This window comes from Ruditapes philippinarum, unplaced genomic scaffold (genome assembly GCF_026571515.1).
Source record: "Ruditapes philippinarum isolate M1 unplaced genomic scaffold, ASM2657151v2 ctg2595_1_1_1_1, whole genome shotgun sequence".
Taxonomy (NCBI): Eukaryota; Metazoa; Mollusca; class Bivalvia; order Venerida; family Veneridae; genus Ruditapes; species Ruditapes philippinarum.
This window is the reverse complement of record NW_026863909.1, coordinates 95,908-122,828: the sequence shown is the minus strand read 5'-3', so window position 1 is coordinate 122,828 and position 26,921 is coordinate 95,908. Positions and strand designations below refer to the sequence as shown.

The window sequence follows — 26,921 nt, the reverse complement described above, 5'->3', positions numbered from 1 at the left end:
TGATTTAATATGCAATTCTAAATATTTGTAGAATATATGTATATTGAATGTTTAAAGTTAGAGACGATACTTGCGATGGAAAATAACGGAAACTATCTATAACAGTTAAGGTTAGTGATTATTAACAAGCTTGATCTCATAAAAACAAAAAACAAAATAATTTTATAAGTTTTTTTTTAGTCTATTTGAATACTTTGTTCGTACGTATGAAACTGTACATTTGTTATGATAATTTCGTTTTTCTTTCTGATTAATTAAACAATACAATGAATTATATTTTCTCTATTTCCTGGGAATATAATTATTGTGCATAATAAAAATATTGAATGTTGAATGAGTGTATGTTAAATATTGAATTTATTGAAAGAGTTAAATAAAATTATACGCATATTCTTTTTATTCAACTAAAAATAAATTCACGAATATAATATTCTATTTTTACATACAGTACCTAAATGAGAATCATTTTTCAATTAAAACAATCATTTTCTTTTCATTGACGCGCGTAACGCCAACATTATAGCGTTTTTACGCTATGTTTGTATAACGCTAGTGACGTCACGTCAAAATATAAGCACGGCCGTGCCATACCATTTTTACAGAGTCGCAAAAGTGGCACGGGTTTGTGATAAAGGTTATTTTAAACATACGGATTTTTTTTAACATTCCTTGAAAATGCTGTATAAATGTAGGCAGTTAATTGAAAAAAGATAAGATTTATAGCTATGCTCTCAAGAACCTATAAACATGTTTGTAGAGCAAAAGTAAATACTTCCATTAAATTTACTGCTGTAATAAAGGCACATTTAACAACTTTAGGTTGTTTTATAAAAATAAATGAAGTGTCTTTGAGACAGGTGTTCAAAATTCTAGACTGTAATGAATTCTAAAGGATCATATATGGTAAAAATCAACAAACAAATAGTAAATCTTGTAACTTATCTGTAAGCTGATTTTACGATGTAATATGAGTATTTATTATATACTTATAAATGAAATATTGAGAAATATTGATGAAATAAAATGCGTTGTTTTATTTTCCGTATTTTCACTCTAAAAAAATATTTTTCACTGCAGTGAAACATATTTTCCGTCTCACTGGTGTTTTGCCGGACTACTTTTTTCTAAATTCAGCCAATACACACAATTTTAAGGGAATTCTCTCAATTCATAAGGTTTAAAAAGAGAAAAAATATATAATTAACAGTAATTTCAAGTGTTTTTTTTTCTATTAATACAGGATTTATTTTCATCTTATCATATATCACTCGTGGCTACTCCCACTCGTAAAATATGAATTTTCATATCACTCGGTGAAAATAAATCCTGTATTTATAGAAGAAACTTGAATATCCTCTATATTGTTTGCGATATAATTTGAGTAAATAACACGAAAGAAATTGTTAAAAGGTGAACCAAAAATAAGAAAATTTGATAAGGATAATACAACGTAATTTCATTTCCGTGACATACATGAATTATATCTATAGACGCTACAACAAAAAAATCGAACTTTCTATGCCAAGTTTGTGTGTTTAACTAAAAAACGACGGTAATAACTTCAAAGTAATGTTTTCTGTTCATAGAGTGAAGATGTTAATGTAATGTCATATACGTTTGTCCACACACACACACAAAATAATATTTACTTCGTTTTCAGTATGGCTAGCTACGGTGCAGTACCTCAGTTACCAAGAATTGACACCGGGTATGACGCCCCGGGGAGCGACTACATGTCTTCTTTCCGAGGACATTCAAAAATTGGAGCCGTTGACACAGGGTCTATTACAAGTAGTACAATAGAGAAAAAACGTTTCCGGAATTCGGCGTCCAGTGACGGTTCGTTTAGACTTGGAAGCAGTCACCGCAAAAGTGGTAATCGTCGCTCAAAACAATACTCTATATCCAGTAAACGTAATGACGATAACAGTTCAGAAAGTTCAAAACGAACATCTGACGAGGGTTATTATTTAACCGTACGTGATCATACAGTTCCTGTAGTACAAAAGAGAAGGACCAGTTTGGCGGATGCTAAATCTCTTACTGATCTCTGTTACTCTAAGATAAGTCCTTTAAAAAAGGCAAACAGTGCTACGTATAGACGAATGTCAATAAAGGGTTCTGCTAAAGGAATTAATAGATGGGAACCACCGCGTATTAGCAGCGAATGTTACAATGAATCAAAGGAAAAATGTCTGAGTGGCGGGAAATTTAAACAACAGATGCAGAAATATTTCAATGAAGTGAAACAATGGTGGGAGGAGAAATCCGACAGTGATGATGATGGTTATGATACAGATTTAGATAAACAACTTGGTATGTTATGATTTCATATATTTATCTATACTTGTCGTTGTGAAATAACACGCATTTCTTACTTTAATAATGTAATGGAAATTAACACTGCAAAATGAATTTGCGATGAAAGTTTTACCCGCTCCATATGGGGATGGGGGTACCGGGAGGTATGTGAGAGCAAAGCTGGCCCTCATTAAATCATGCAAGAACCGAGGGGTTACAACCCTTTGGATGGCGTGAGTTCGATCCCCGGGAGATGCTTTGGTAGTTTAGCACGGAGGAAGGTAGTCTAGTACTGGTGTAACTCTCCAGGAACGATGGTTAGAAACTATCCGCCTATATGACTGAAATACTGTTGGGAAAAGGCGTAAAATGAAACAAACAAACAAAACAAAAAACAACCCTTTGGAACCTCTGCTAAGCACCCCTGCATTGAACAGACTATTTTCAGAATGACGATAATATTCAATGCATTTATAAAATGACCAATCAACTGGTCTAAAAAATGCGGTTAACTGGAAGTTTAAGATATGTATATGATTTCCAGGGACATCAAACTTAAGTACATATAATACAAAGACTTTTTTTTCAAATTACAGGTTTCGATCTCATAGCGGACGAGAAATCACGAGAGGTTTTGAATGACGGTCAATTTCCGGAATACAAGCATGATTGTCGTAAATTTCGAAGTAATGTGAATACATATTTCCTCCGGCATTGTCTTGATGATGACATGTACATGAAACATAGATACCTCAGTAAAGGAGATTCAATAACAATTTCTAACTTTATCAAGGTAGTATTCCTCCTTATATTATTTTAAAGTCATGTTATCTCTTATATACCAGCGCTATTTTTAGAAAGTTAAACTAGTGCGGAGAATTTTCTTAATCTGTTAATCAAAACTTAGACAAATTAATGGAGGGAAAAATGGATCACTATATTATCTTTAAAATATTTGCTCTGAAAGTGATTTTTACTCATGTTGATGGTATCACATAAAAACGTCATGAAATAAAATATAAATGAGTGCTATTTATTTGTCAATATCAAGTATGTTAAATTGTTTACGTGTGTATGCCTACCTTTAGTGAATCAAAGCAAAGAAGGTGCTGAATTTGTTTGGGTCTCAGAATGTCAGAAAGTTGAAGGTTGTGAGATTATAAAACAATTTGTTTTTGTATAGTGCCACCAATGCTTTCCAGTGTTTTAATTGTAGTAGATGCTATAAGACTAATTGTAACACTGATATTCAATCCAATGTTTATTTGAATTAAACAGTTTGAAAAAAACATGAGTTGCTTTAAGTGGGATTTGAACTCCAGACCTCTCGCTTCCTAAGCGGACGTGCAAGCCCCTCGGCCACGGTGAATTTATGTATTTACGGTCTGAAGAAAACCATATTATTCTAAATTAGGTTTTGTAACGACGCTATCTGTTGTTTAACACTTGTGTAAATAATCATTGCGCTTACTATAAGCATGTAGATCTATAAAGAATAAAACAATATTAGAAATCTTTGACCATTCGGAAATTATTTTGCTTGAAAATTAATGCTGTGACTATATTTACGCAGTGATCTCCCCTGACTTTTTCGACCTTAGTGTTACATATAAAGGGAAGTAACCGCTTCAAAAAAGCGGACTACTTTCGGCATTTGCAATTAACAGCATTAGAGTCTGAAATTTCGCTACCATTATTTGTTTGGTCTGACGACCCAAACAAATAAAAACTGGGGTTCCATTAGTAACTACATTTTTGCTAGCTTGACTATAAATGCCTGCTTACGATGCGAAATTAAAGTGAGAAAAATCAAGTGTGTGATTTCCGTGAACTGAAAACGTGACTTATAGATAATTGTCTAATTGTGTTGCTACAGTTTGAGACTTGTTTTCTTTTAGAATCACCTGACATTTAACACGCTTGATCTTGAAGATAACTATATAGGGCCTCACGGGATGAAGTATTTTAAAGAGGTTCTCCATGAAAATAAACATCTTACAGAAATGGTATTTATGATTATTTATTTTGTAAGAATGAAACTTGAATATTGAAAGGGAAAAAATCAGACAATAATACGGAATAACGTATTTTTTTATCTATATTACCACACAATTACCATTACTTGTACAAAATCATGTTCATGAATAAAAGGAAAGAAAAAGATGAATGATCAGACTCAGACTACAGTGTTACGTCATAGTCTATAATTAATCAATAGCATGAACGAGAAACGAACAAAACTCATACAAAAGAATTATACATCCGGGCTGGATTTGAACCATTGTCATTTGGTGAAAGGGTTACTATGACCATTCAGTTTATTTACCCTGTAATGGAAAACATAAATTGTTAATATATAAAATGAGAAGTCTTGTCTGACACTGTATACTTTATTATATTTTAAAGAATAAATTATATGTAAAGAACTCAATTAAAATTCTGAACTGCTGATGCCATCCGTACCGTCTGAACATGGTCAGTCAGTACATATTTTGAAATTTCCCTAAAAATGAAGAATACCTTTGTTTAAATTGAAAAATGGGCAAAGCCTTTAAGATATAAACATCACCTTTTTGACTTGCTTTTATAAATTACTTTATACAGACATTCTTACTATGTTGAAACATACTATAATCATATTTTACAGTACCTGGGATGTAACAATATTGGACCACAAGGTGCAAAATACCTTCGCTCGTCATTATCAGGAAACTGTTTTCTTCTGAAACTAGATATTTCAGGTACTTTGATATCATATTTACAAATCTTTTGTGAAACTTTTTTTAAAAACTTGTAACTTTATTTTCTGATTTCACATACAATTAATATAACAAATTTTGAGTTCGTAAAGACAAATAATACAACATTTCATAAATATGTATAATCAATGCATATTTTGTGAAAATTGACAGTCTGAATGATTAACAGACTGAATATGAGGAGAAAGACGAAACATATAAATTATTATATATTTATTATATCTATATATCATAAAAAAGTATGCAAGACAATTTTTTTTATTTTTTAAAGTCCCATGTGATCTGGCCGATAACATATCTATCTGCAGGTTTTACTTTTGTTTACTTTCAGAAAATAACATAGGCGATAAAGGTGCAAAATACATCGCTGGAATCATCGAGGTATAGTAAATGTTTCAACTACTCATATATGTTGCTTTATTACAGATTCTCACACTATTGTTGATTTTTTCCTAGCCGGAAGAGTGAATCCTTTTTCTCTCCCACATACAATAGACATCGCATGTTAAATCTTCTGTCCCGTACTACCGGATATTGGCATTTCCTCAGTCGTCTATAATTTGTATAATGAACAAGGTTGGGATATTTATAAATCAATGTATTGATTTTTTTTCAAAATTTGAAATTCTTATTAAGATATCATTTTAGCATCAACATTTTACGTATAGCTTCTTTTTCATCACCATAGCGTATTAGAAAGGTAATAGATCTTGCTGGTTTACTACTTCACCTTATTATCGTTAAAATGCTCAGAAAATAAGCCTTCGTAATTATATAAATGTGCATCTGAAAGAACATACCGTGTAGAACTATACTCAACGAAGTCAAAGTTAAAGCAGTATACCTCCAGATTCATGCTTAATTTCATAAAAATTTTGAAAATGTATTTAAAATTAAAATATTATGAAGTGAACAAAGAAAATAATTTACATATTGAAAACAACAATAACAATCCAATTTCCAAAATAAAGAAGTCAAAATTTACACAAATAGCCCTTACTGCGTTAGTCATGCAGTAGAAATATGATAATAAATTCTGAAAAAAAATCAGTCATTAATCGCCCATAACATGTAAGTTATTACTTGAATCTTGAATATTTTTACTTGTCTTAAAATCTTATTCTTGTTTTCTCAAGAAATATATTAGGTTATCTTAAGGCATGCAACTAAATTTATTCTAGGAAAGTTCCAACTATTCCTTTAGCTAAGGTAAAGGAAATTGTTTTTCTACTAAATATGGTTTGAAATATATTTCTCTCTTTTTTTTCTTTGAGAATTTCAATTTGGAAATACATATATCTTTTCTTACAGTTTATATCATAAATAATAATACTGAAAAGTTTATAAGGTGATATGTAATTTAACACGAAGGTATTCGGCCTATTACTGCCCATTTAAACAAGAGGCCTGCAATAATATGACAATGTACACAAAATCTAAATGATTCATTTCCTTCTGTTTTGTCTGTAGTCCTACTTGCAAACTCAGCTGCCGATCTTTAGCATCATTTCACGTATGATTGTTCATTACTAGTAAGTCAGTCAGAAATCTATCTCATTTGTACAAAATGAGCATACCTTATAAGATGGAAACCTCATTTAGAATACATTAGATTCAGACATCAGCATACCTGATAACATTTAAACCCCATGCTAAGAAAGACAACGTTACAACACGCAAGCGCTTCATTTAATAGAATATTTGGCTGCACAGCGTTTTTGTTATGTTTCAATCATACAACTTAAACAACTTAATCAGCTATTCTTTTTTTCCCCTCCCTGATATCAATTTACGCTATGACAAAATTCACACCATCTGTCGTCATTGTATTTAAATCGTGTTAAAGAACTGGTCAGCTTAACGTCAAAGTTGTGTTAATTAACAGTGATGTGATCTTTTTGTGACAGTGACGTATAATCTACCTCTTTTTCCAAGAAAATTCGCACTTGTCAGGCGTCATTTATTGTGTCAATATTGTGGAGAATTACGTAGATGTACGTATGACGGACGATCCGGAATTATCCGGAATTATTTAAGCCATAGATTCATTGCTTTTCAAAAGTTCATATTACAAACACTATATTAAAGCGTTAACAAACACTATATTAAAGCGTTATATGAACACAAAAATTATAACATTTAAACACATTATGTTCAACACATGCATATCTTAGCAAACAAAGTAATATACTCATACAGCGCAGTCTAAACGTACGTCAAAAACACACTATAAGGTTTTCAGTGCGCAATACAAGGTTGTTTGCTATGCACCCATTGGATGAATAATTGTTATTTCATACTACGAATAGTCCTTTTGTTAGATAGCACTCTCCGAAGTGCACTCGCAACTGAACAAGTGACCCTTGAACTACTGTTTAAATGTCGAAAAAAAAAAATCGAAAAAAATGAAATAAAATACATACGCATCTTATAGTTGAAGGCATGGACTTTTTAATATCATTTATTCAATTTGATAAAAATAAAATGTTATACACCACCCCCCCCCCCCCTCCAAAAATAAGAAAATGAACTAAATTAACTGTAGTAGTCTGTGGGGTTACTACGATTATTCAAGGCGGACTGAAACGGTACTGGAAAAAATTAAATTGATGATATTTTATTATTAAATAGATGTAGATGAAACATTGACATTTACATAGGCATACATTTTATGAATATTACATGCAAAATTTCAGACTAATAAACAAATTCCGAGTAATTTTGGATCATTCCTCGTATCTAATGACGTGTATATTATTATTTTCAGGACAATGTGACATTGAAGGAGCTTATACTAGCGGCTAACGATATCGGTGATGATGGTGCCACGCTAATCAGCAAAGCTTTGGGTAATTTTGTCTTGAATTACTTTCCGTGTAATGTTTCTATTCCATTTCGTTTCTTTTTTTCTCCTCTAAGGCTCAAAAGTGTCCATTATAAAGTAAATGAGTGAAGTACATAGATACATGGTTGAAAAGAATTTTTCTTTTCAGTTCAAATTTTTTATAACAGTTGCATAATTATGCTTGGCTTTATAAAACTGAAACTGAATTGAAAATACGCTTGTGTGCAATTAATTTAATTTCTAAGCTATGTGTTTTTGGACATTACATAGATTCATAAATAGCTTTGTTTGTGTGAAATAGAAGCTATCTGTTTACCAAACATGTTTCTCTCATTACTGATTGGAAAACATGATTGAATATGTATTTTCCCTTGCTCTTTTTTCCATGATTGTTCATGTACGAGTAGTTTTATCTTTGCTCTTTTTTACCAATAGTTTTATTTTATGTTTTAGTAAATAATGTCTCCCTGAAATTACTAGAAGTTGGATGGAATAACATAAGACTGAATGGTGCTCTAAACTTATGCTCTGCTTTAAAGGTAATGTTTGTACAACAATAATTCTGATATAATTTTAGAAATAATGTTAGATAAGTCAAACTGACAACGAACATATCATTATAATAAGAAATTAATTTTGAATTTTCCAATTTGATACATGAAATATGCAGTTATATATGTACGTGTATATTGATTTTCTCTTGTCATGTTTACACACAAATGTGTAAATAAATTTATAGACGAAGACTTCAAGAAAGCCATAGACAATAATCCAAATAAAATTTCGACATCGATCTTTGTACCTGAGTGCATGACTTTCGTCAAATTTCATTCTTTCTTTTTTTTTCAAGAAAAACACAGAACTTGAGATTTTTCTGGCATCTATGAACGGTTTCGGGGAGGAAGGTGGAAAAGCGCTCGTGACAGCCTTGACGGAGAATAGTGTCATCAAAGAAATTGATCTTTCAAGTAATAGAATAACGGATTCTGTCCTAACTTACCTTACACGATCGTTAGATGAACTGCCCAACCTTTCAGTTATAAATGTAAGACTTCTAGATTGTTTGTTATGTGAACTTTGCGAACTTAACCTTACTATTTGTGTGACAACTTTAATCTCAACTAAATAAAAGCAGACACACAAAGCGTCCATATTTTACAGAATTATCAATGCATTAGTACTTAGCATTTGTTTCATGAAGAACGAGTTACTTCGCGAACGTAAGGCACTAGGTCATGCTACAAATGTGATAAATATTTAGTTATGTACCTGTAAATACAACATGTGCATGATAACTAAAGTCTACCATAAAAGTTTCTGTGAACATGTGTATAGATCTCTACTTGGTTCATACGCAGAGTTTCTTGCACTATTAATTTCATATTTTACTTAAGAGTGAAGCATACTTGTCGCCTAAGGTTAATCATTAATAATTTCTGAGATTATATGTGTATGAACTTTTCGGTGAGCTTGCAGATAATTTTGAATCTTGACGGGATTGACCAATATAAAGTACAATGTTGGTTACTAAGAATGTGTTAGTTTTATACTTACAATGTACTTTATTGTCTCAATTGCACAGCTTAGAATAAAAGACCGCTTTTATATATTTACTGTGAATTGGAAATATAAATTAAATTTAACCTTGTGTTTTATAAATAGGTCATAAATATTTAATAACATTATAATTTACATAGTAAATACGCACGCTTTCTATTTTTTTTTATGACTATCAACCAAGTGCAGCTATTACAATTAGAGCATGATAAGATAAATGCATAATGACCGCAATGGTATAGTGAAATATCAGATTGTTTGCATATATTTGAATATAAATTTCAAACTTAAAAGACTATCCTAATTACTGTCAGTTGACTTATATCTTCATTGGGTCAACAAGAAATAATGAATGATTTCTAAAACAAGACAAAGAACTAGCAGTGAAATAGTATATTATGGTTATGCTGGAGAAATATAATTACGATTATGCTGGAGAAAAATAGACATAACGTAGACATAAACATTTTGCAAAATAAATTGCGAACATTGTAGCATAAATAGCAATATAAAAACGTTCCAAGATGCTATAGAGAAATTTACAAAATGAAATATGTTAAGGGAATGTATTAATTATCTTTTTCAGATGGCAAACAATATCCTAACCTCGAAACCCGCCACAGATCTTCTGACCACTGTAATGGCCAATCCAAACTCGTTTACAGAAATTAATTTTGAGGTAAAAAAAATAAGTAGATTGTTAGGGTGTGTTGATACAATTATTATCATATGAATTGTTAAATATAGAATTAACAATTTTAATCAACATACACAGCTTGTGATTGGAATGGGATGAACCATGTGTAAAGTCGATGGGTAACATTGTTTACAAGATCTTTGCAGAAATTGCAAATATAACACCCGTTCATACAAAGTGTTGTTTTAATATAGGAATATACAGACCTGTCAATTAAATAGAAGGGTTAATCAGTACATTTATTTATTACCTTGCTAAACAAGCAGATAAAATATTAAAGTTTAGTTCCAGTTTAATTAAATATATTTATATTATACAAATCATATAAGACTATTCATCGTTTATTTTTCAATAACATGTACTTATAACAAAATAAGCGTGGTATATTGAATTTTTTTATCATTTTATTCCGTCAAAATTTCTTTGGTGTTACTTTATGTTAGCAGATACAAACTTCATGTATTTTTCTGAAAACTAAATTGCCCAACCACAGCCTCCCTGTCTGCAGGTGAAAATACATACAGGACATATTAAGATATTGTATGTCATAATATATTGAGTCAGTTGAAAATGCACTTTTTGGTAAAATAAATAAAACATATACTAATTAATACAAATGCATCAATGTAATTTTTTCTAAAGGGAATTGATGTAGGTGAAGATTTCAAGGGTCTCGCCAAAGCATTACACGCAGTACATAACATCAACGTATTCTACAGTCAACCGCCTTCAAAACGTGACGTTACCACAGATGTTCTTACGAAAAACTTGAAACGAATGTGTGAGTTCATGGAAGGTGCGTTCACATATACATATGTGTAATTTAGTACATGTATATCAAAAACGGGAGTGTCAAAAATTGAGCATCGGTAAAAAATAAATATCAATACATTTTCAATAAGGCTTCGTTTGAATGTTAAGCGTTCGGTGGTAAGATTTCGTTAAAAGCTTGTATTTTTAGCCCATTTTCTTCATATACACATTGCATGCTTAAGAAACATCAGAAGCCACGACAGAAAGAATATTTCGCTGTTCAAAGACTGCATAAAATCCAAAACAAAAATGGGTTTATGTAAAGCCATGGGTGTTGAAAAAACTTTGAATTTTACATAAATGTTTTAAAAGTTGACAACTTACACTGTGAATGACCTATTTTCTCTTTTACATATGATGTTATAGTGCACATCTGGATCAGCGAAAATTCACATATACATTTTCTGACGCTCAATTTTGAGATCCATATGGGGTTCCACCCCCTGTTAAATCTATCATTTTATTTTTATCTATTGATTGTGCTCTTTCAGGCAAATTATATTTTTTTATAATGCTGATAGAATACTACACGAGTGAACTACGCCAATCGAACACTTTACGTTTATACTATTTATTTAAACGACTGCTAAAATGTCATTTTTATGTTTCACTGAAAACATAGATAGCAATCAAGTGTGCAGTAAAGACTTAAAACATGTTATATGGCCGTAAATAAATTCTTGTTTCATATACTGATCCATATCATCTGTCAATGTAAGTGAATAATACAGATAATACAGTCTGCATACCTAGCAACATGTTGGAAACTAAATAACATTGTATGAAATATTACCCATTAAAATTAAAGCTGTGTCTGTTGTTTTATTATAAATTTGTTTTGTTTTTTACAGAGGAGGAGATAGAAGTATATGATTTGTTCCCCGATTATGACGAAGATGAGGATGATGACCAATGTATGATCACTGTGAAAGAAGCCATGTGTGCATTAGAGGTAAACAGTTCTCTTTTGTCCTCTGTTTAAAATGTTTTGATAAGTTTATTATTCTTACATGCAATAACTAATGTACTCGAAATCCTTGTTAACATTGTGTTTCTCCGTCCTCACGATCAGGTTATTGTCTTTTAAAAGTGCCATGTACACAATTCAATGACATAACGCAATGAATATATAATAATTTGAAAGATATTAACATTAATACGGGCATTATGTTAGTAAACTGTCAATTACCTTACTAATACACGAAATCTTATTATGTTTATAGTACAACTTAAAATATAAGTAGACCTGATATGTCGAAATACACGTGGGTTCAGATGCACATACGTTTATATACGTCAATACAAGGTAATTTCCTGAATGTTTAACGTAAGAATATTGTACAGCTAATCTGGTCAGCCAGGTACTTATGTTTTATTGCTCCGCGCCTGTAACTTACCAATATAAATATGTGTTTTTTATGTCTACGATTCCTTCGTTGTAAAATGGCTGCCAGCGGGTCTGATTTGGCGCGAAAATATTGTTTTCGTATTCATTTATTCTATACCGTGCTGCCACTCATCAGAGCGGGAACCAGCTACAAAAATTATTTATAATCAAAGGGCTGCAGCTCTATGGTATTTTCTGATCTTTGCAATCTAAATCATACTGACTATCTGTATGTATTTTCCTGTATAAGTTTATTTTTATATACTATAATTCATCTTACGCAGCGACAGCGTTTAGATTTTTTTCTATAACAGTTTGAGATTGATACATATGGAATTTTGCATGACTAGAGTTGCATCAAAAAATCATTTTTCATTTTTTATGACAGCCACACTTTATCCTTGCATATCGTGGCTACTTCCTTAAAAAAGACACTTCAAAAAAAATAAAATTGCCTCGACTAGGATTTGAACCATAGGCCTCTCACACCCTAAACGAGCGCGCTACCTCTGCACCACGGTGAAGTAATACGTATGTACCTTGAATAAAAACGAATACATTATGTAATTCTAAATTGAGAATTTCCATTTCGTGTTTGTAATCCTTATTAATTTCGAGGTATTTTGTTCACGATAAAACCTGTTGGTTTACACTGATGAAAATAATTTAGCGAAAATCTTCTCGCCAAAACAGTCCGACATGTATATATTCCACTACTCGACAGTCAGATTTATTTGTGTACTACTCTCTGGATCGACATAGCTAAAAATAGCATTTTCATTGATTAAAATGATATTCATCCGAGTGCATTCATGATAATCCGAAGCTTTACGGAAATAGCCGAACATTTTTCATTGGGTAAAAAAGATATTCATCCGCGAAATTTGTGATTGTAACCTCATATTTCTATTGACTAATCTAAACTTTTAATGCACTGTAATTAGTTAAATGCCTACATTAAAAATTATTCTTTCTTTTAAATTGCTAGTTTTTAAGCAGTTTTGAGTGAGAACTACTTTACGTTGTAAGGTCTGTAAGGAAATTTTGTGTTAGACCGTGGATGTTAGCTTTGTATTTACTGACCTTGCGATCAGAAAATACAAAAATCGAAAGGATACATCCTATACGATGTGTGTATTATATGATATGCTTATTATACGATGTACATATTATACGATGTATTATACGATGTGCATATTATAATACGATGTGTGTATCATACGATATGGGTATTATACCATGAACGTATTATACCATGTGCGTATTATACCATCTAATAATTTCTGTTTGTAGTTTTGCGGAAAGATCAAAAATCAAGAAAAACTACAACGGCTCCGTAGTCAACTACGGTATGGTAGGAGGAGAAAATTTCAGCTAAGGTAAGGACATATTTATATACACCTTTTAAATCTTGTTCTAGTATGAATCTTCTCTTTCTGATCGCCCATTAATATATAATGGGAGATATTCCTGATGTTTATATCACAATGATAATTGCTCCGATTTAACTGATAATTTTGTACTTACTAAACAAATCTATTTGTACATGCAGTTTTTTTTCTGCATATGTGCTTATGCTATGTTCTCATCGCCGATCAGATCAACTCGATCGTCCCGATTACATTAATTCCCTGATGAAGCCCGACCAAGCTGGATTAAATGCACATTCGCGACTCCTACACGACCTCAAGTCCACCCTTTACACGATGTGTTACGACTTCTTCTCGACGACAACCCGACCAACATCCCGACTTCTTCTCGATCACCCAGACCTATACCCGGGTCATACACGATCTCAACTAGACTAACTGGACCTCTGCTCGATCGTTGCCAGATTTGCACCCGACCAGATCGGATAAGGCTCGAGTAGAAATCGAGATGATCGTGTACAGATCGGGTAAGAGATGTATACCCGATCAAACTAGATCGTTACACGATTTACTCTCGATCAACTAGATCTTCTACTCGATCACTATACGATCGCTTCTCTTTCGCTTATCTTCTCGATCGCTACTCGAATTTTTTTTGACATGTCAAAAAATTCGGGTAGGAAGCCCGAACCATGCCGACCAAGGCAGACCGCTCCGACCACCCTGATCACGCATGCAGACCGAGCTAGACCGGTACACGATCGCTTGATCGTGCTTGATCGAGTTGATCTGATCGGCGGTGAGAACACAGCATTAAATAAGTTTTATCTTGTTTTCAAATCTCTTTCTTCTTTTACTTTAGTTTTCCAAACTCCATTTTTTTCTGCTTGACTGTTTATAATTTACAGTATTTCACTTCTCGGACGTGTTTGTATACTTTTCATATACATAATCCGTCCAAATAGATGTAGTACACGTTTGGAAAGATAATGATATATATATCATTATATGAACATTTACTAATCATGTTTTACTTTTGTATATTTGTTGTAATTGATCAACGACTCCCCCCCCCCCAAAAAAAAAATATAAATAAAAAATAATAATAATAATTATAATTGATTAACCTATTACGTTATATACACGCCTTTTAACGCCTTTTTACGCCTCCCCCCCCCCTTTATGTTGTCTCAAAATGGTGAAAAAATGCCTTATTTAGGCCCCCAACACTTGTTTTTGTTTGAGAAATGTTGTTAAAAAAAGTGACCTCTTTTTCGGCGCGGCCCCCAACCAAAAGATACATCAGGGGGTTGCCAGAAGGGGGATGTGCCCCCTTCTGTTTGGGGGGTTTGAAGGGGGCGGAGTCCCCCTCATCGCCAAGAAAATTTTGGACTTGTGAGAGGCTATAAATGACCCCAGATTGATCATAAGGTAACGTGTAACCAACGCTGAAAAGCATTTGACTCTATCTCAATCCATTGAGAAGTTGCAGCACTTTGAAATCAATTTTGATGGAAAAAATCAACGCAAAATAGTGATTTTTGGCAATTTTGAGATGTCCCCTCGTTGCCATGGTAACAGAAAATTTAAGCCTGAGCATGTTGTTGCAAGGGCAATGGTCCAGTCAACATTTGTGCCAAGTTTGATTAGCGTTGAAGCAGCTTTTATAGTATTATAGCAATTTGAACTTGTAACAGGAGACTTTTCAATGAAAACAGCCATTTTTCACAAAATGCTCATGAAGTAATGGGTTAAACGTTGTAAGATAACGTATACGTTATTTCATGTACAACAGCTCAAGCAGATTTTTTTTATCATACACGTTATTGATCTGATGATAAATACTTTTTAAATACAAATTTGTCTTGAGCTTTGTGTTTCGCCTCATTTTTCTAAGATAATTATTGTCCACAAAACTGATCCATATTAATTCAGTATCTACATACTAATTTCCTTCAAGTAATGAAAACAGTCTCAAAAGATTACGATTTCGTTTATCAAGACGAAACATCTACACCAAATAATTCCTATAAAACAAGTACTTTGTTATATGTTTTACAGTGAACTTTGCTCGGTGTATGATATAGTTATTTGTGGGAAAGACCCTCTACGAGAGCAGCCATTGAGGACTCATCTTAGACGTTCAATAAAGCAAGAAAGAATAGAATTAGAGAAAAGAGCCAACGCCAAGAAGAAACGCTCAATTTTTGACTAGTGACTGTGATTTATTCAATAATGAATCAATGTACAATGTAACTAATTACACTTATAAAAAGTGAGAAAACAAGACGAAAAGTATTTTACAAAAGAAATATTCAGGAGATGTAACTAAAATATCGGAAGGAATCCTAATGTAAAATACAATTTATTTGTGAGTGTTCATTCGAACAATTACGAGTATTCATTTACTATCCAATAAACACTTTTTAGCTCCCTTGTTTTAAATAGTGTTCACTTTTGTCTGAATTAAATTCTCGTTAAATTATGAAAGTCGTTAAAGCATGTCTTTGCATGATGGTTAGTCCTAAAATAACGGAGCAAATATCTGGCTTTCATCAACGTTGTAATGCATTCTAACAGATTGCCTTCCCTTTGGTCTTCCACCAAACTGCCTCAGAACTCATTATTGAATTTTCCTGGTACTCTGACGTCAAGTTCGTAGTCTCTGAAATATTTACTATATGTAAAAAATTAGTAAAGAAGAATAAAAATTCAAAATGATCAACAATAGTTTATCAAAATCAAGAAAAGAGTTCAATTATCAGATATCAACGATGAAAATGCACTATCAAAATGCGAAGAGAAAATCTAGAGTGAATAAAGATAAATCACAAAATTTTACTATTCAAAATTCAGCGGGAAGATACTTATAATGATTCTTGAAAAAATGTAATATATTAGCATTTACAGGTATAGGCAAGATAAATACCTTCAGTGAAAATCCGACAAATTTTAAGCAAGATTATTATTTCATAAAAGAAGATAATTTTTGTTATATAGATGCAATACCGGTATATAGATGCAATAGTTATTATTATTGTCAAATTATCTTCCCTGTTAGTGTTTACAATCTAAACTCCACCATGTCTGTCTCTTATCATTTCACCTCGTCTAAAAACGTATTGTACCGCTCTGCAAATATTGATTTTGATTTTAAAATTGATCCAAAATATTGTAATTTGTATTATCATTTCTAAATTTTATCCCAAAATAAGTTTGTTTCTTTGCAAATCAGCAGTTAATTTACATCTTGTTTAAATGTACAATTTTATTTTAATATCTTAATATTTAATATGATTATTGCTAGAAGGAAAATGTAATCAGGATAATTATACCTTGTACCAAGTCTTTCTTCGTGAACAGGTAACTTATATACCAAACTAGAATATTTCTATTAGAATTAAAATAGCACTGAACAGGTTAAACAGTAATAATTACTTGGTAAAAGACGTACCTTTTTACTTAAGAAGTCCTTAGCTTACCTAGGCGTTGGTTGCTATCTTTACTTAATCTGTTGAGAGTTCCATTTCCAAACACTTCATTTTCAAAACTGTATTGACATCTTTCTGTGTAATACTTTCACCGGTTCTTTGACTTTTGTCAAAAGAAACACCTGAAATCTTGCTCGAGCGTTGCATCACAAAATTCATTTTTTATCCTAAATAAATGGGCTGTGATATGCATCTTGTTTTGGGAATAGTTATTAGAAAATGATGGGCTACAGCTTGAACTTGTTTAAGATAACATTTGGTCATCGCTAATGGCCTTTACAAATTATTCGTTGGATCTTTCAAAATTTGTTTTATAAACATACATCATGTAATTGTTCTAGGCAAGTATTTTTTTTCCGATGGTACATATTTTCCCAATATAGCTTATATAGTTTTCTAGGCAAGTATTTTTTTCCGATGGTACATATTTTTCCAATATAGCTTATATAGTTTTCTCTAGGCTGTTAGGCTGCTGGGCTGCTAGGCTTCCAACTTCAGGCTGCTAGGCTGCCAGACTGCTAACTTCACAAATTTCGAAGCGTCAAAATGAAAAAAAAAAAGTTCAATATTTTAAAAAATAAAGATCGCGATATTGAAATAAGACGTGGAATGGTCTAAGTATGTGCTACCGATTCATTTCCGACGGTTTTCATGTTTGTACTATCCTTAGTTTTCTTTAGGCTGCTAGGCTGCTAGGCTGCTAACTTCAACAAATTTCGAAGAGTCAAAATGAAAAAAAAATAAAGTTCAATATTTTAAAAAATAAAGATCGCGATATTGAAATAAGACATGGAATTGTTTAAGTATGTGCTACCGATTCATTTCCGACAGTTTTTATGTTTGTACTATCCTTAGTTTTCTTTAGGCTGCTAAGCTGCCAGGCTGCTAGGCTGCCAGGCTGCTGATTTCCCAAATTTCGAAGCGTCAAAATGAAAAGAAAATAAAGTTCAATATTTAAAATAATAAAGATCGCAATATTGAAATAAGACGTGGAATGGTCTAAGTATGTGCTACCGATTCATTTCCTACGATTTTTACGTTTGTACTATTCTTAGTTTTCTTTAGGCTGCTAGGCTGCTAACTTCACAAATTTCGAAGCGTCAGAATGCAAAAATTATGTTAAGATAAATTCTACATCTTAAAAAAAATAAAGATCACGATATTGATAAAAAGGCGTGGAATGATGTAAGGAAGTGCTACTAAAGTATTTCCGACCATTTTCATGTTTGTACTATCCTTTGCTTTCTTTAGGCTGCTAGGCTGCCAACTTCAGGCTGCCAACTTCAGCAGGCCTCGACATTAGCGGTTGTCCGTTGGTCCGAGACCACCTGATTTTGTCGGACCACTTTAATTTTCTGGTTGGTGCAGGCTCATTTGGGAGAATGGTGATTTGGTCAAAAACATGTTATTAACATTTTGTTTAAAATAATTTGTCCGATGTACATGTATATGGTTCATTAATTCTCTGATTAGTAAAAGAAGTTCTTAAGTCATCAATAACTTTCATTTTAAGTAGCTAAAATTTTGTTTATGCAAGTAAAAAGAGTTTAGAATTTGTGATATCAATTAGGGTACAAAATTCATTCAAATGATGCTAGTAATTATGCATCGTCGGATACCTACGGTGGAACCAGTAACATTTATGTTATGTTACATTATAATCAACCGTGGGCATCCGACGACGGTAATTATGATATTGTATGGGATATCAGATAAACTTAAAATTTCATATACTTAAATAATGGCAGCAAACAAAAGGAACTGGAAAAATACATCTAGTAATTCTTTGCTACTTTTTTTTTTTTATTTCTCTTTATTGTACAATGCAAACAATAAAAGTCATGAAATAATACAATAATACAATACCATGAAATTTGATGTAATAACAATGTTCTGAAATGATACACACAAATTCATACATTTGCAAAGTACTATATGTATTTTCTTATTATATTTTTTTTAAAAAGGCAAAGTTTACTCTGCACAAACGTTCAATTATTAAAGAGTTAAGTTACAACAACAATAAGTGTCACAATTTTTTTACAGCTAATAATGTTAGGTACTTTCATTTTCATTGATTAAGTTTATGTATTCTTTCCATACATCCTGCATTGTTTCAAACCTAAGCATTTTTTTGCATTAATTATTTCTGTTTTAACCAAAAATAGTAATTGATTTTTAAAAGCCTCTAAGCATGGCAATACGGACTTCATTTTACATTTGTAAATATAATGTTTTAATAATAATAATATATTATTCTCTGGAACTGTGGATCGGGAACAGCCGAAAATGACAGATTGTTCTGAAAAATGAAAAAGATAAATTTGGAATTTTGTTTGTTAACCAGCCCTGCACTTCCCTTATAAACATGTTGACTATGTCACATTCCCAAAATAAATGTTTTATGGTTTCTGGATTGATATTACAAAATGTACAGTTGTCGTTGTCCCTAACATTAATCTTTTTCAGTAATACATTAGTACCTAAAATACGATGCGTTATTCTATATTGAAGCCATAAAAGTTTTGGATCCTTAGTCACTTTAAAGGGTAGAGAGTAGATACTTTTCCAGTTAAGATAAATATTAGAAAAATCATTTTGCCATTTTATTTCTGATTTTGTCTGACGATTATTATTGACCAGCACGTCGTATATTGCTCGACATCCTTTGCGACTTTTGTTAAGTATTTGGATGGCAATTGGCAATATCGGGTTTTTTACTTTGATATCATTTTGATTTACATGAAAATCCGTCAAAGTTTTTCTGAAGGAACGTATTATACCTTCATATTCAAGAAAGTTTTGATCTAACATCAAATAATCTTTGAAATTCTTGAAAACTATAGAATAACCCATTTTCATTTACAAAATCGTTGACAAACAAAACACCTTTTCTTAAGTAGTGTTTAAATTCAAACGATTTTCTTGCAATTTTGAAATTAGGATTTAACCATACCGGATTGGACAAGAAATCTGCCAATTACCTGAACGAATCTTACATTGAAATAAATAAAATGAATTCAAAACATCCTTCCAAAAACAAATTGTTTACTCTACTTTTATGTTGTAACAAATAGTCACTACCATATTTGGTTGACTGGTAAAGAGCTGGACACAATTCTTGTACAAGAAAAGCATATTTAGTGTTTGAAAATAAAAGTCTTCTTATCCAAGTGATTTTCAAAGCACTGATGAAATGTATTAAGTCAACCGCTCTAAGCCCACCATTACATATATCTTGAGTGAGTTTTATTCTACTTATCTTATCCGGTCCATCATTCCAAATAAATTTGAAAAATACATTTTGTAGGTCTTTAATTACATCAAAATTTAGGGTTGGGGGTTAAAAGTTAAAAAAGGTTATTTTAATTTGGGGAAAAAGCAAGCGCCCTTTTAAACTGGGGATTTTTCCTATAGGAAAAAAGAAAATCTTCTGGACCATATTTTTAAAAAGGTTTTTTAACTTCATTTAAATTTTGGGAAGGGAAATGAAGAAATCATTTAAATAAAATGTAATTTTTGTTGAAAAAAGTTATTTCCCTAAAATTTTAAATTGGCCCTTTTGCCCCCATTTAAAAAACCGTTTTCCCGGGGACAAAAAACTCTAAATCGCTTTTTTCCTAAATTGCACCTTCCAAAAACCCGCCCTAGTTTTCAACTTTTATTTTTAAACCAGAGTATCTAAAAAATTTTTAAAAAAATTTTATAGTAGAACGAGGGTTTTTTTCAAACCGCCCAAATATCAAAGGGTGTCTTTCTGCGTATTGTACATTCAAATACTCTATACCCTTAATTTTGATACCTTTGATATTACTATTTTTTTTATAAGTAAAGCAAGAATCTCCGCGCACAGGACAAAAATATACGGTGACAGGGGGTCCCCTTGTCTACAGCCTCGAAATAAGGGGAACCAGTCGGAGAGGTGGCCATTAACAACAACAGATGATTGTATATTTGTATAAAATAGTTTTACCCATGAAACAATAGAGTCACCAAAGTTGAAAAATTTCAGAACCGAAATCATAAAGTCCCAAGACACGGAATCAAATGCCGCAGCGAAGTCGACTAGTAATATCATTCCGGGAATATTATTTTGTTTAGTATAAAACATTAAGTCATAAATTAAACGAATATTATCTCCTATAAATCTCCCCGGGATAAATCCACTTTGGTCTTCACTTATCAATTTGTCTAATACAGATTTAATTCTATTGGCAATACACGCGGATGCAATTTTATATGTAATATTAAGTAGGGAAATCGGACGCCAATTTTTTTAAGAAACGTTTATCTTTGTCACCTTTCGGTATACATGTGATAACACCTAATTTATCGGATTGCGAGAGTTCTCCTGTGGTATATGAGTAATTAATTAAACGCAAAAACAAAGTCTCCTATATCAATCCAAAAAAATTTAAAAAAAACGCCGAAGTAAAACCATTTATACCAGGCGAAGTATCATTTGCCATTCGTTTTAAACTTGCTAAAGCCTCTTCTCGAGAAATGAAACCCTCTAAACTATTTTTTGTCGTCTCAGAAAGTTTTGTTACATTTATATCAAGAAACAGGTTATCTAAATTAACTGTGTTAGTAATCTTTGCAGAGTATAAGGACTTATAATGGCTCATGGTTTCCATTAAATAGCTTTTTGATTATTTATAATTTCACCCGTCTTGTTAAAAAGGGTTGCCATATTTTTTGAAACGAAATGCCTATTTTCTAGGTTACAAAAGTATCTGGTCGGTTTTTCTCCCTCTAATACCCATTTTGCTCGCGATCTTATTAAGGAGCCCTCTAACCTTTTTTTCCTTATATCTTGCAGTTCTTGTTGCTTATTTAACAAGGCATTTTCATTTTCTGTATTAGTGCACTGTTGTAAAATTTCAATGTCTTTAATAAGTGTTTTCTCATTGATATTGTCCTGTCGTTTTTTAAAAGTGGCATAAGAGATTGTGTGACCGCGAATTTGCATTAACAATGTCTCTAAGAATAACTTATCATCAATAGATAGCGAAATATTTTGATTAGTAACAGAGTCGTTTACTGATTGATTTTGATCATCCGAGGCATACTGTTGAATAATACGCTGTACTAATTGTTTAATTTGTTTAACATACTCGACATCTTTCAATAGCGAATTATTAAATTTCCAATAGGATTTACCTGCCTTAAATTCACCCAGTTTTAATGTTAATATAACAATTGAATGGTCCGAGCGATAACCCGGCAAAATACAAGTGTCCGCAATATCTAAAAAATAAGTCGCTCGAGATCAAAAACATGTCTAAACGCGCTTTTTTTACTGGATTACGTTTAAACCATGTATATTGTCTAGATTCTAAATTCTGTTCACGCCAACAGTCTATTAAATTGTGTTCCAAAATAATACTTAATACTGTGTCTCTCGCCTTCGGATTATTTATGTTAACATAATTAAAACAGTCAATATCTGGGTTAAGTACTAAGTTGAAATCACCCGCAATTATACATTTATTATTCAGACGACGGAGTATCTCATTTAAACTGTTATAAAAATCCGGATCGTCTCTATTTGGGCCATAAACACATATTAAAGACATATCTATACTTGCTATAGCGCAATGTACAACTAAAAGATTCCCCGCGTTGTCTTTTTCAACGGAGTGTAATTTTAAACTCAAAGTTGTTGTTGATTAAAATGGCAACACCTCTCGACTGAACTACTATAGTTGCTAAAGTAAGCTTCATAACCCCATTGACTTCTAATAATTTTAGATTCTTTGTCTGTAAAGTGTGTGTCCTGCAAAAAATAAATATTAAATTTCTTATCACGAATATAACCAAATACATCTTTTCTTTTCCGACTGTCCCCGATCCCCTGTACATTTAAACTAGCTATTGTTATACCATTTGACATTCTAAGTCAGAATTAGATAACCTTTGTATTGCCATGAATACTCGACATTGGTTTTGAAAGAAGTAAATTACCATATAACACAAGTACCAAATGTAAATCAACTATAATCAATTTTTGAAGACACGTACATATTGAACCAAAAAAAGTGAATGATTGACTCATACTTTAAACAATGAAAAACCCGTTAAGTGGAGTTTTTATAATGATGCTTAACTTAGCATTATATATACAAAAAAACCCCAAAAAATTCAGAGGTAGCAAAAAATACCGCTGACTAAGGTTTAGTCTTGCTTAACGTCTAACTTAACACAGCAGTTTTGTATGTAAATATGTATACAGTATATAAGACATTGCAAATATTTCTTAATGTATGAACACAAATTTTAAATTTTCAAAAAGTTCATGTTTTTAATTTATTAATTGCGCATGTTAAACTAAATAACCTTACTTTTGTAATTAAAACATATATTACATTTAGATATGCACAAAAAAATCTCAAGTATAATTTCAGTGTTCAATGTATAAATAACATTAAACTAATGTTTAGAAAAATATTTGCATGGTTGCTTTATTTGTACCCTACAAAAAAAAACGAAACAAAACAATCATCTACAAGTATATGTAGTTTTTGAGTTTATAAAGGCACATCATCATATGTAGCTTTCAACGGTAAAAAAATGGAACATTTACATCCAATATTTAAGTAAAATTTAGTTATATATGTCTCAAATAAAATAATACCTTAAACAAAGTGTGACTTTTGTAAATATGTGAAGATGTACATGAGTTTCGACATCATTAAGTAAAACCACTTTCAACAGTAAAAAAATTTGGAACATATACCAATATCAAAGTGTAAATTTAATTGTATATATGTCTCGAATAATATACATGTAATACCTTAAACAAAAGGTTACAACGGAGAAAAAATTCGCACATATACATGCAATATCTGTATATGTGTCGAATAAAAAAAACAAAAAAAAAACCTTAAACAAAGTGTGGCTTTTAAACAATGTGAAGATGTACATGAGTTTCGACATCATTAAGTAATACCACTTACAACTGGAAAAAATTGGAACATATACATACAATATCTCAATATAAATTTAATTGTATATGTGTCGAATAAAATAATACATCATTAAGTAATACCGCTTTCAACGGGGGAAAAAATTTGGAATATATACATCCAATATCTAAGTATAAATTTAATCGTCTATGTGTCGAATGACCGAACTCAAATTTTCTGTTAAATTGAATATGAAAAACAGTGAGTGTAAAAGGTATAAATCGCACATATGTAACTTATATGAAATTTTCAATAAAATATATAGATATATGTGTAGAATGTCAATAAGTGTATAAATCCACACACTTTCAGTCAGGCTTAGTTAAATTTATATTGATAACTTCATGCTGTAAAAATATCAAGGTTTTGTCACTCACTTAAGTTCTCTTTATGTTCAATCGAATATGAAATACAGAGAGTGAGAAAAGTATAAATGAATCATATATTATATATTTTCAATAAAAAAAACTATAGATATATTTATAGAATTTCTACAAGTGTATAAATGAAATACAGAGAGTGAGAAAAGTATAAATGAATCATATATATAAGTTTTCAATAAAAAAAATATAGATATATTTATAGAATTTCTACAAGTGTATAAATGATAAAATGTCAGTCAAGCCAAATGGAATTCTTTGCTACTTATCTTTATTTTAACTGTTTAACGATGGAGATCAATTTTCTCCAGAGTTAAAATTACTTTAAAAGGTTAAAAATACTCATGTCAAAAATAAATATCAACCAGGTAACAATTCTGTATTATACATCTGTGAGAAAAATAAGCTAAACTATAGTTATATATAACATTGGTATTATTTTTTATCCTCTAGCTATTCCCTTGTTTTAAGATAATTTATTAGTTTTATTAAAAATGTTAATCTATAAAAGATACATGTAATTTGTACCACGTATCAGCAAAACAATATGAAAATTACAGACACAAATTGTTTCACTATTCCCTAACTTGAGTTGAGACAGAAATCACTTCAATATAAAAGTTAACATAAATAAGAGCACTGTTTTGTATTTTTGAATGACATAAAAAAACCTAATAACTTTACGATAGAATACCTACTAACTTGCTCTCCTTAATTTCTGATTAGATAAAAATACAAGTATATATCTAAAATATCTGTTTTCTTAAGGCTAATAATACATCTTTGTCATCAATTTTAAGCATCTTTTTTTCTAATTTTGCAGTAAAATGACGTAATAATAATAATAGTAATTCACCACCTGACTGCTTGAAGGACCACCTTAATTTCAAATCTAGTGGTCCGGCTTACCACCTGCTAAAAAAGGTAGTGTCGAGGCCTGTTCAGGCTGCTAGGCTGCAAACTTCACGAACATCAATATAGCACCTTTTTAGGAATGCTTGCAGAAATTGTGGCATTTTTTTGTATTCTGATGAAATTTTGTTCTCAATTTTGCAGCATGGTAAAATGTCTGCAAACATAACGGGAAAAGTAAAATAGCTACAATATAATGTTATATATCGTCGGTGTTCTTCGTAAAGGCCTGATCTCAATATTTGCAGAAATATTTTTATGTCATTTTCTTGACAAACAAACCGAGGCGCGCATTATGCGAAAATGCCCTTTTAAATAGCCAATCGGAAAGTGAATTTATGGAATATTTCGAAAAATTATTTCCAGTACCGTCATGTAAAAATAACCTCAGTGGAGTCCCTTTAATGTTGGACTGCATTTATACAACATGGTCCATGGTTATAAGTAATTTTCCTATGCTCATAATCAGATCTTTGACTGTGCAAAACAAGCATATAATGTGTTCTGACCAGTGAAAATCCCGACATTCGAGACTTTATTTTTCCGAAAAAAGGTTTTTTTCTCCGGACAGTATTTTCCCTTTCTTAAAAAAGATGCCCCCTATTTTTTTACTGGAACCAACCCCGGGTTTAGTAAAAAAGGCCCGAAAAGGGAAAATTTTCTTAAATTTTTTTCGAATAAGGGAGTGAGTAGTTCCCCTACCCTACGGGAGTGGGACAAATTTTGGCTTTCCAGTTACAGCACAGAATTTTCAAGATGGAGGATTTTTTTGGGGCGATACTGGTCCAAGGACTCTATTGGAAGATGGGCACAGTTTTGGGGAAATAATGCAAATTTAAGTGTTTAGAAAAATAATTCAAAAAGGGGAATTTCATAAGCAACAAAATTTTAAAGGCACTTTCCCCCAGGTAAAAAAACACATAGAAATAAAACATGGGCCTTTTAAAAATTTATAAATTTAAAATAGCTATTTTAAATAAAATTAAAGTTGAAAATAACAAATAACAATAATAAAAATAAAAATAATTTATTTTTCTAAATATGTCAGAGAATATTTTTGTATTAATTACTAGTGCTTGATTTGTTTGCAATTTCCATACAAAATACATAATCATTGTGATGATTTATCTATATCTCTACGAAAATCATAACAGAACACCAAAATCTAAAACTACAGATTTTTTAAGAATAAAAAATAACTGCATTAATACTTGATGTGTCTAGATTAATATGATTTACATTACTTTAAACTTGTTCTTAAATCATGTTTTACGTACACAAATAATACTTTAAATATATACATCATTTGGCAAATAAAACGAAAAATAAGTTCAATTACACAAATAAGATTATTTTTCTACTATATCACAAAAACAATAACAAATGGGCATAGTTAGAAATGATTATAACATCATTTGACAAATAAAACGAAAAATAAGCT

At 31.4% G+C, this 26,921-nt stretch overlaps 1 protein-coding gene across 1 annotated transcript; it reads left to right on the top strand.

Moving 5' to 3' along the window:
- Positions 1–16,030, top strand: LOC132723794 (leucine-rich repeat-containing protein 74A-like). Its single transcript, XM_060708579.1, has 14 exons — positions 1–110; positions 1,661–2,316; positions 2,898–3,094; positions 4,200–4,307; positions 4,949–5,042; positions 5,392–5,441; positions 7,828–7,909; positions 8,359–8,444; positions 8,756–8,950; positions 10,049–10,141; positions 10,802–10,955; positions 11,824–11,924; positions 13,653–13,738; positions 15,791–16,030. The coding sequence occupies exons 2-14, from the start codon at positions 1,662–1,664 to the stop codon at positions 15,942–15,944; spliced, it is 2,055 nt and encodes a 684-aa protein (XP_060564562.1). The 5' UTR covers positions 1–110; position 1,661; the 3' UTR covers positions 15,945–16,030.
- The last annotated feature ends 10,891 nt before the right edge of the window (positions 16,031–26,921 follow it).

Excerpts from the sequence above, each read along its gene's own strand:
- LOC132723794 (XM_060708579.1), top strand. The coding sequence starts at position 1,662 with ATGGCTAGCTACGGTGCAGTACCTCAGTTACCAAGAATTGACACCGGG. Across the intron at positions 3,095-4,199 it reads CAATTTCTAACTTTATCAAG|AATCACCTGACATTTAACAC; the intron begins GTAGTATTCCTC and ends GTTTTCTTTTAG. Across the intron at positions 13,739-15,790 it reads AGGAGAAAATTTCAGCTAAG|TGAACTTTGCTCGGTGTATG; the intron begins GTAAGGACATAT and ends TATGTTTTACAG.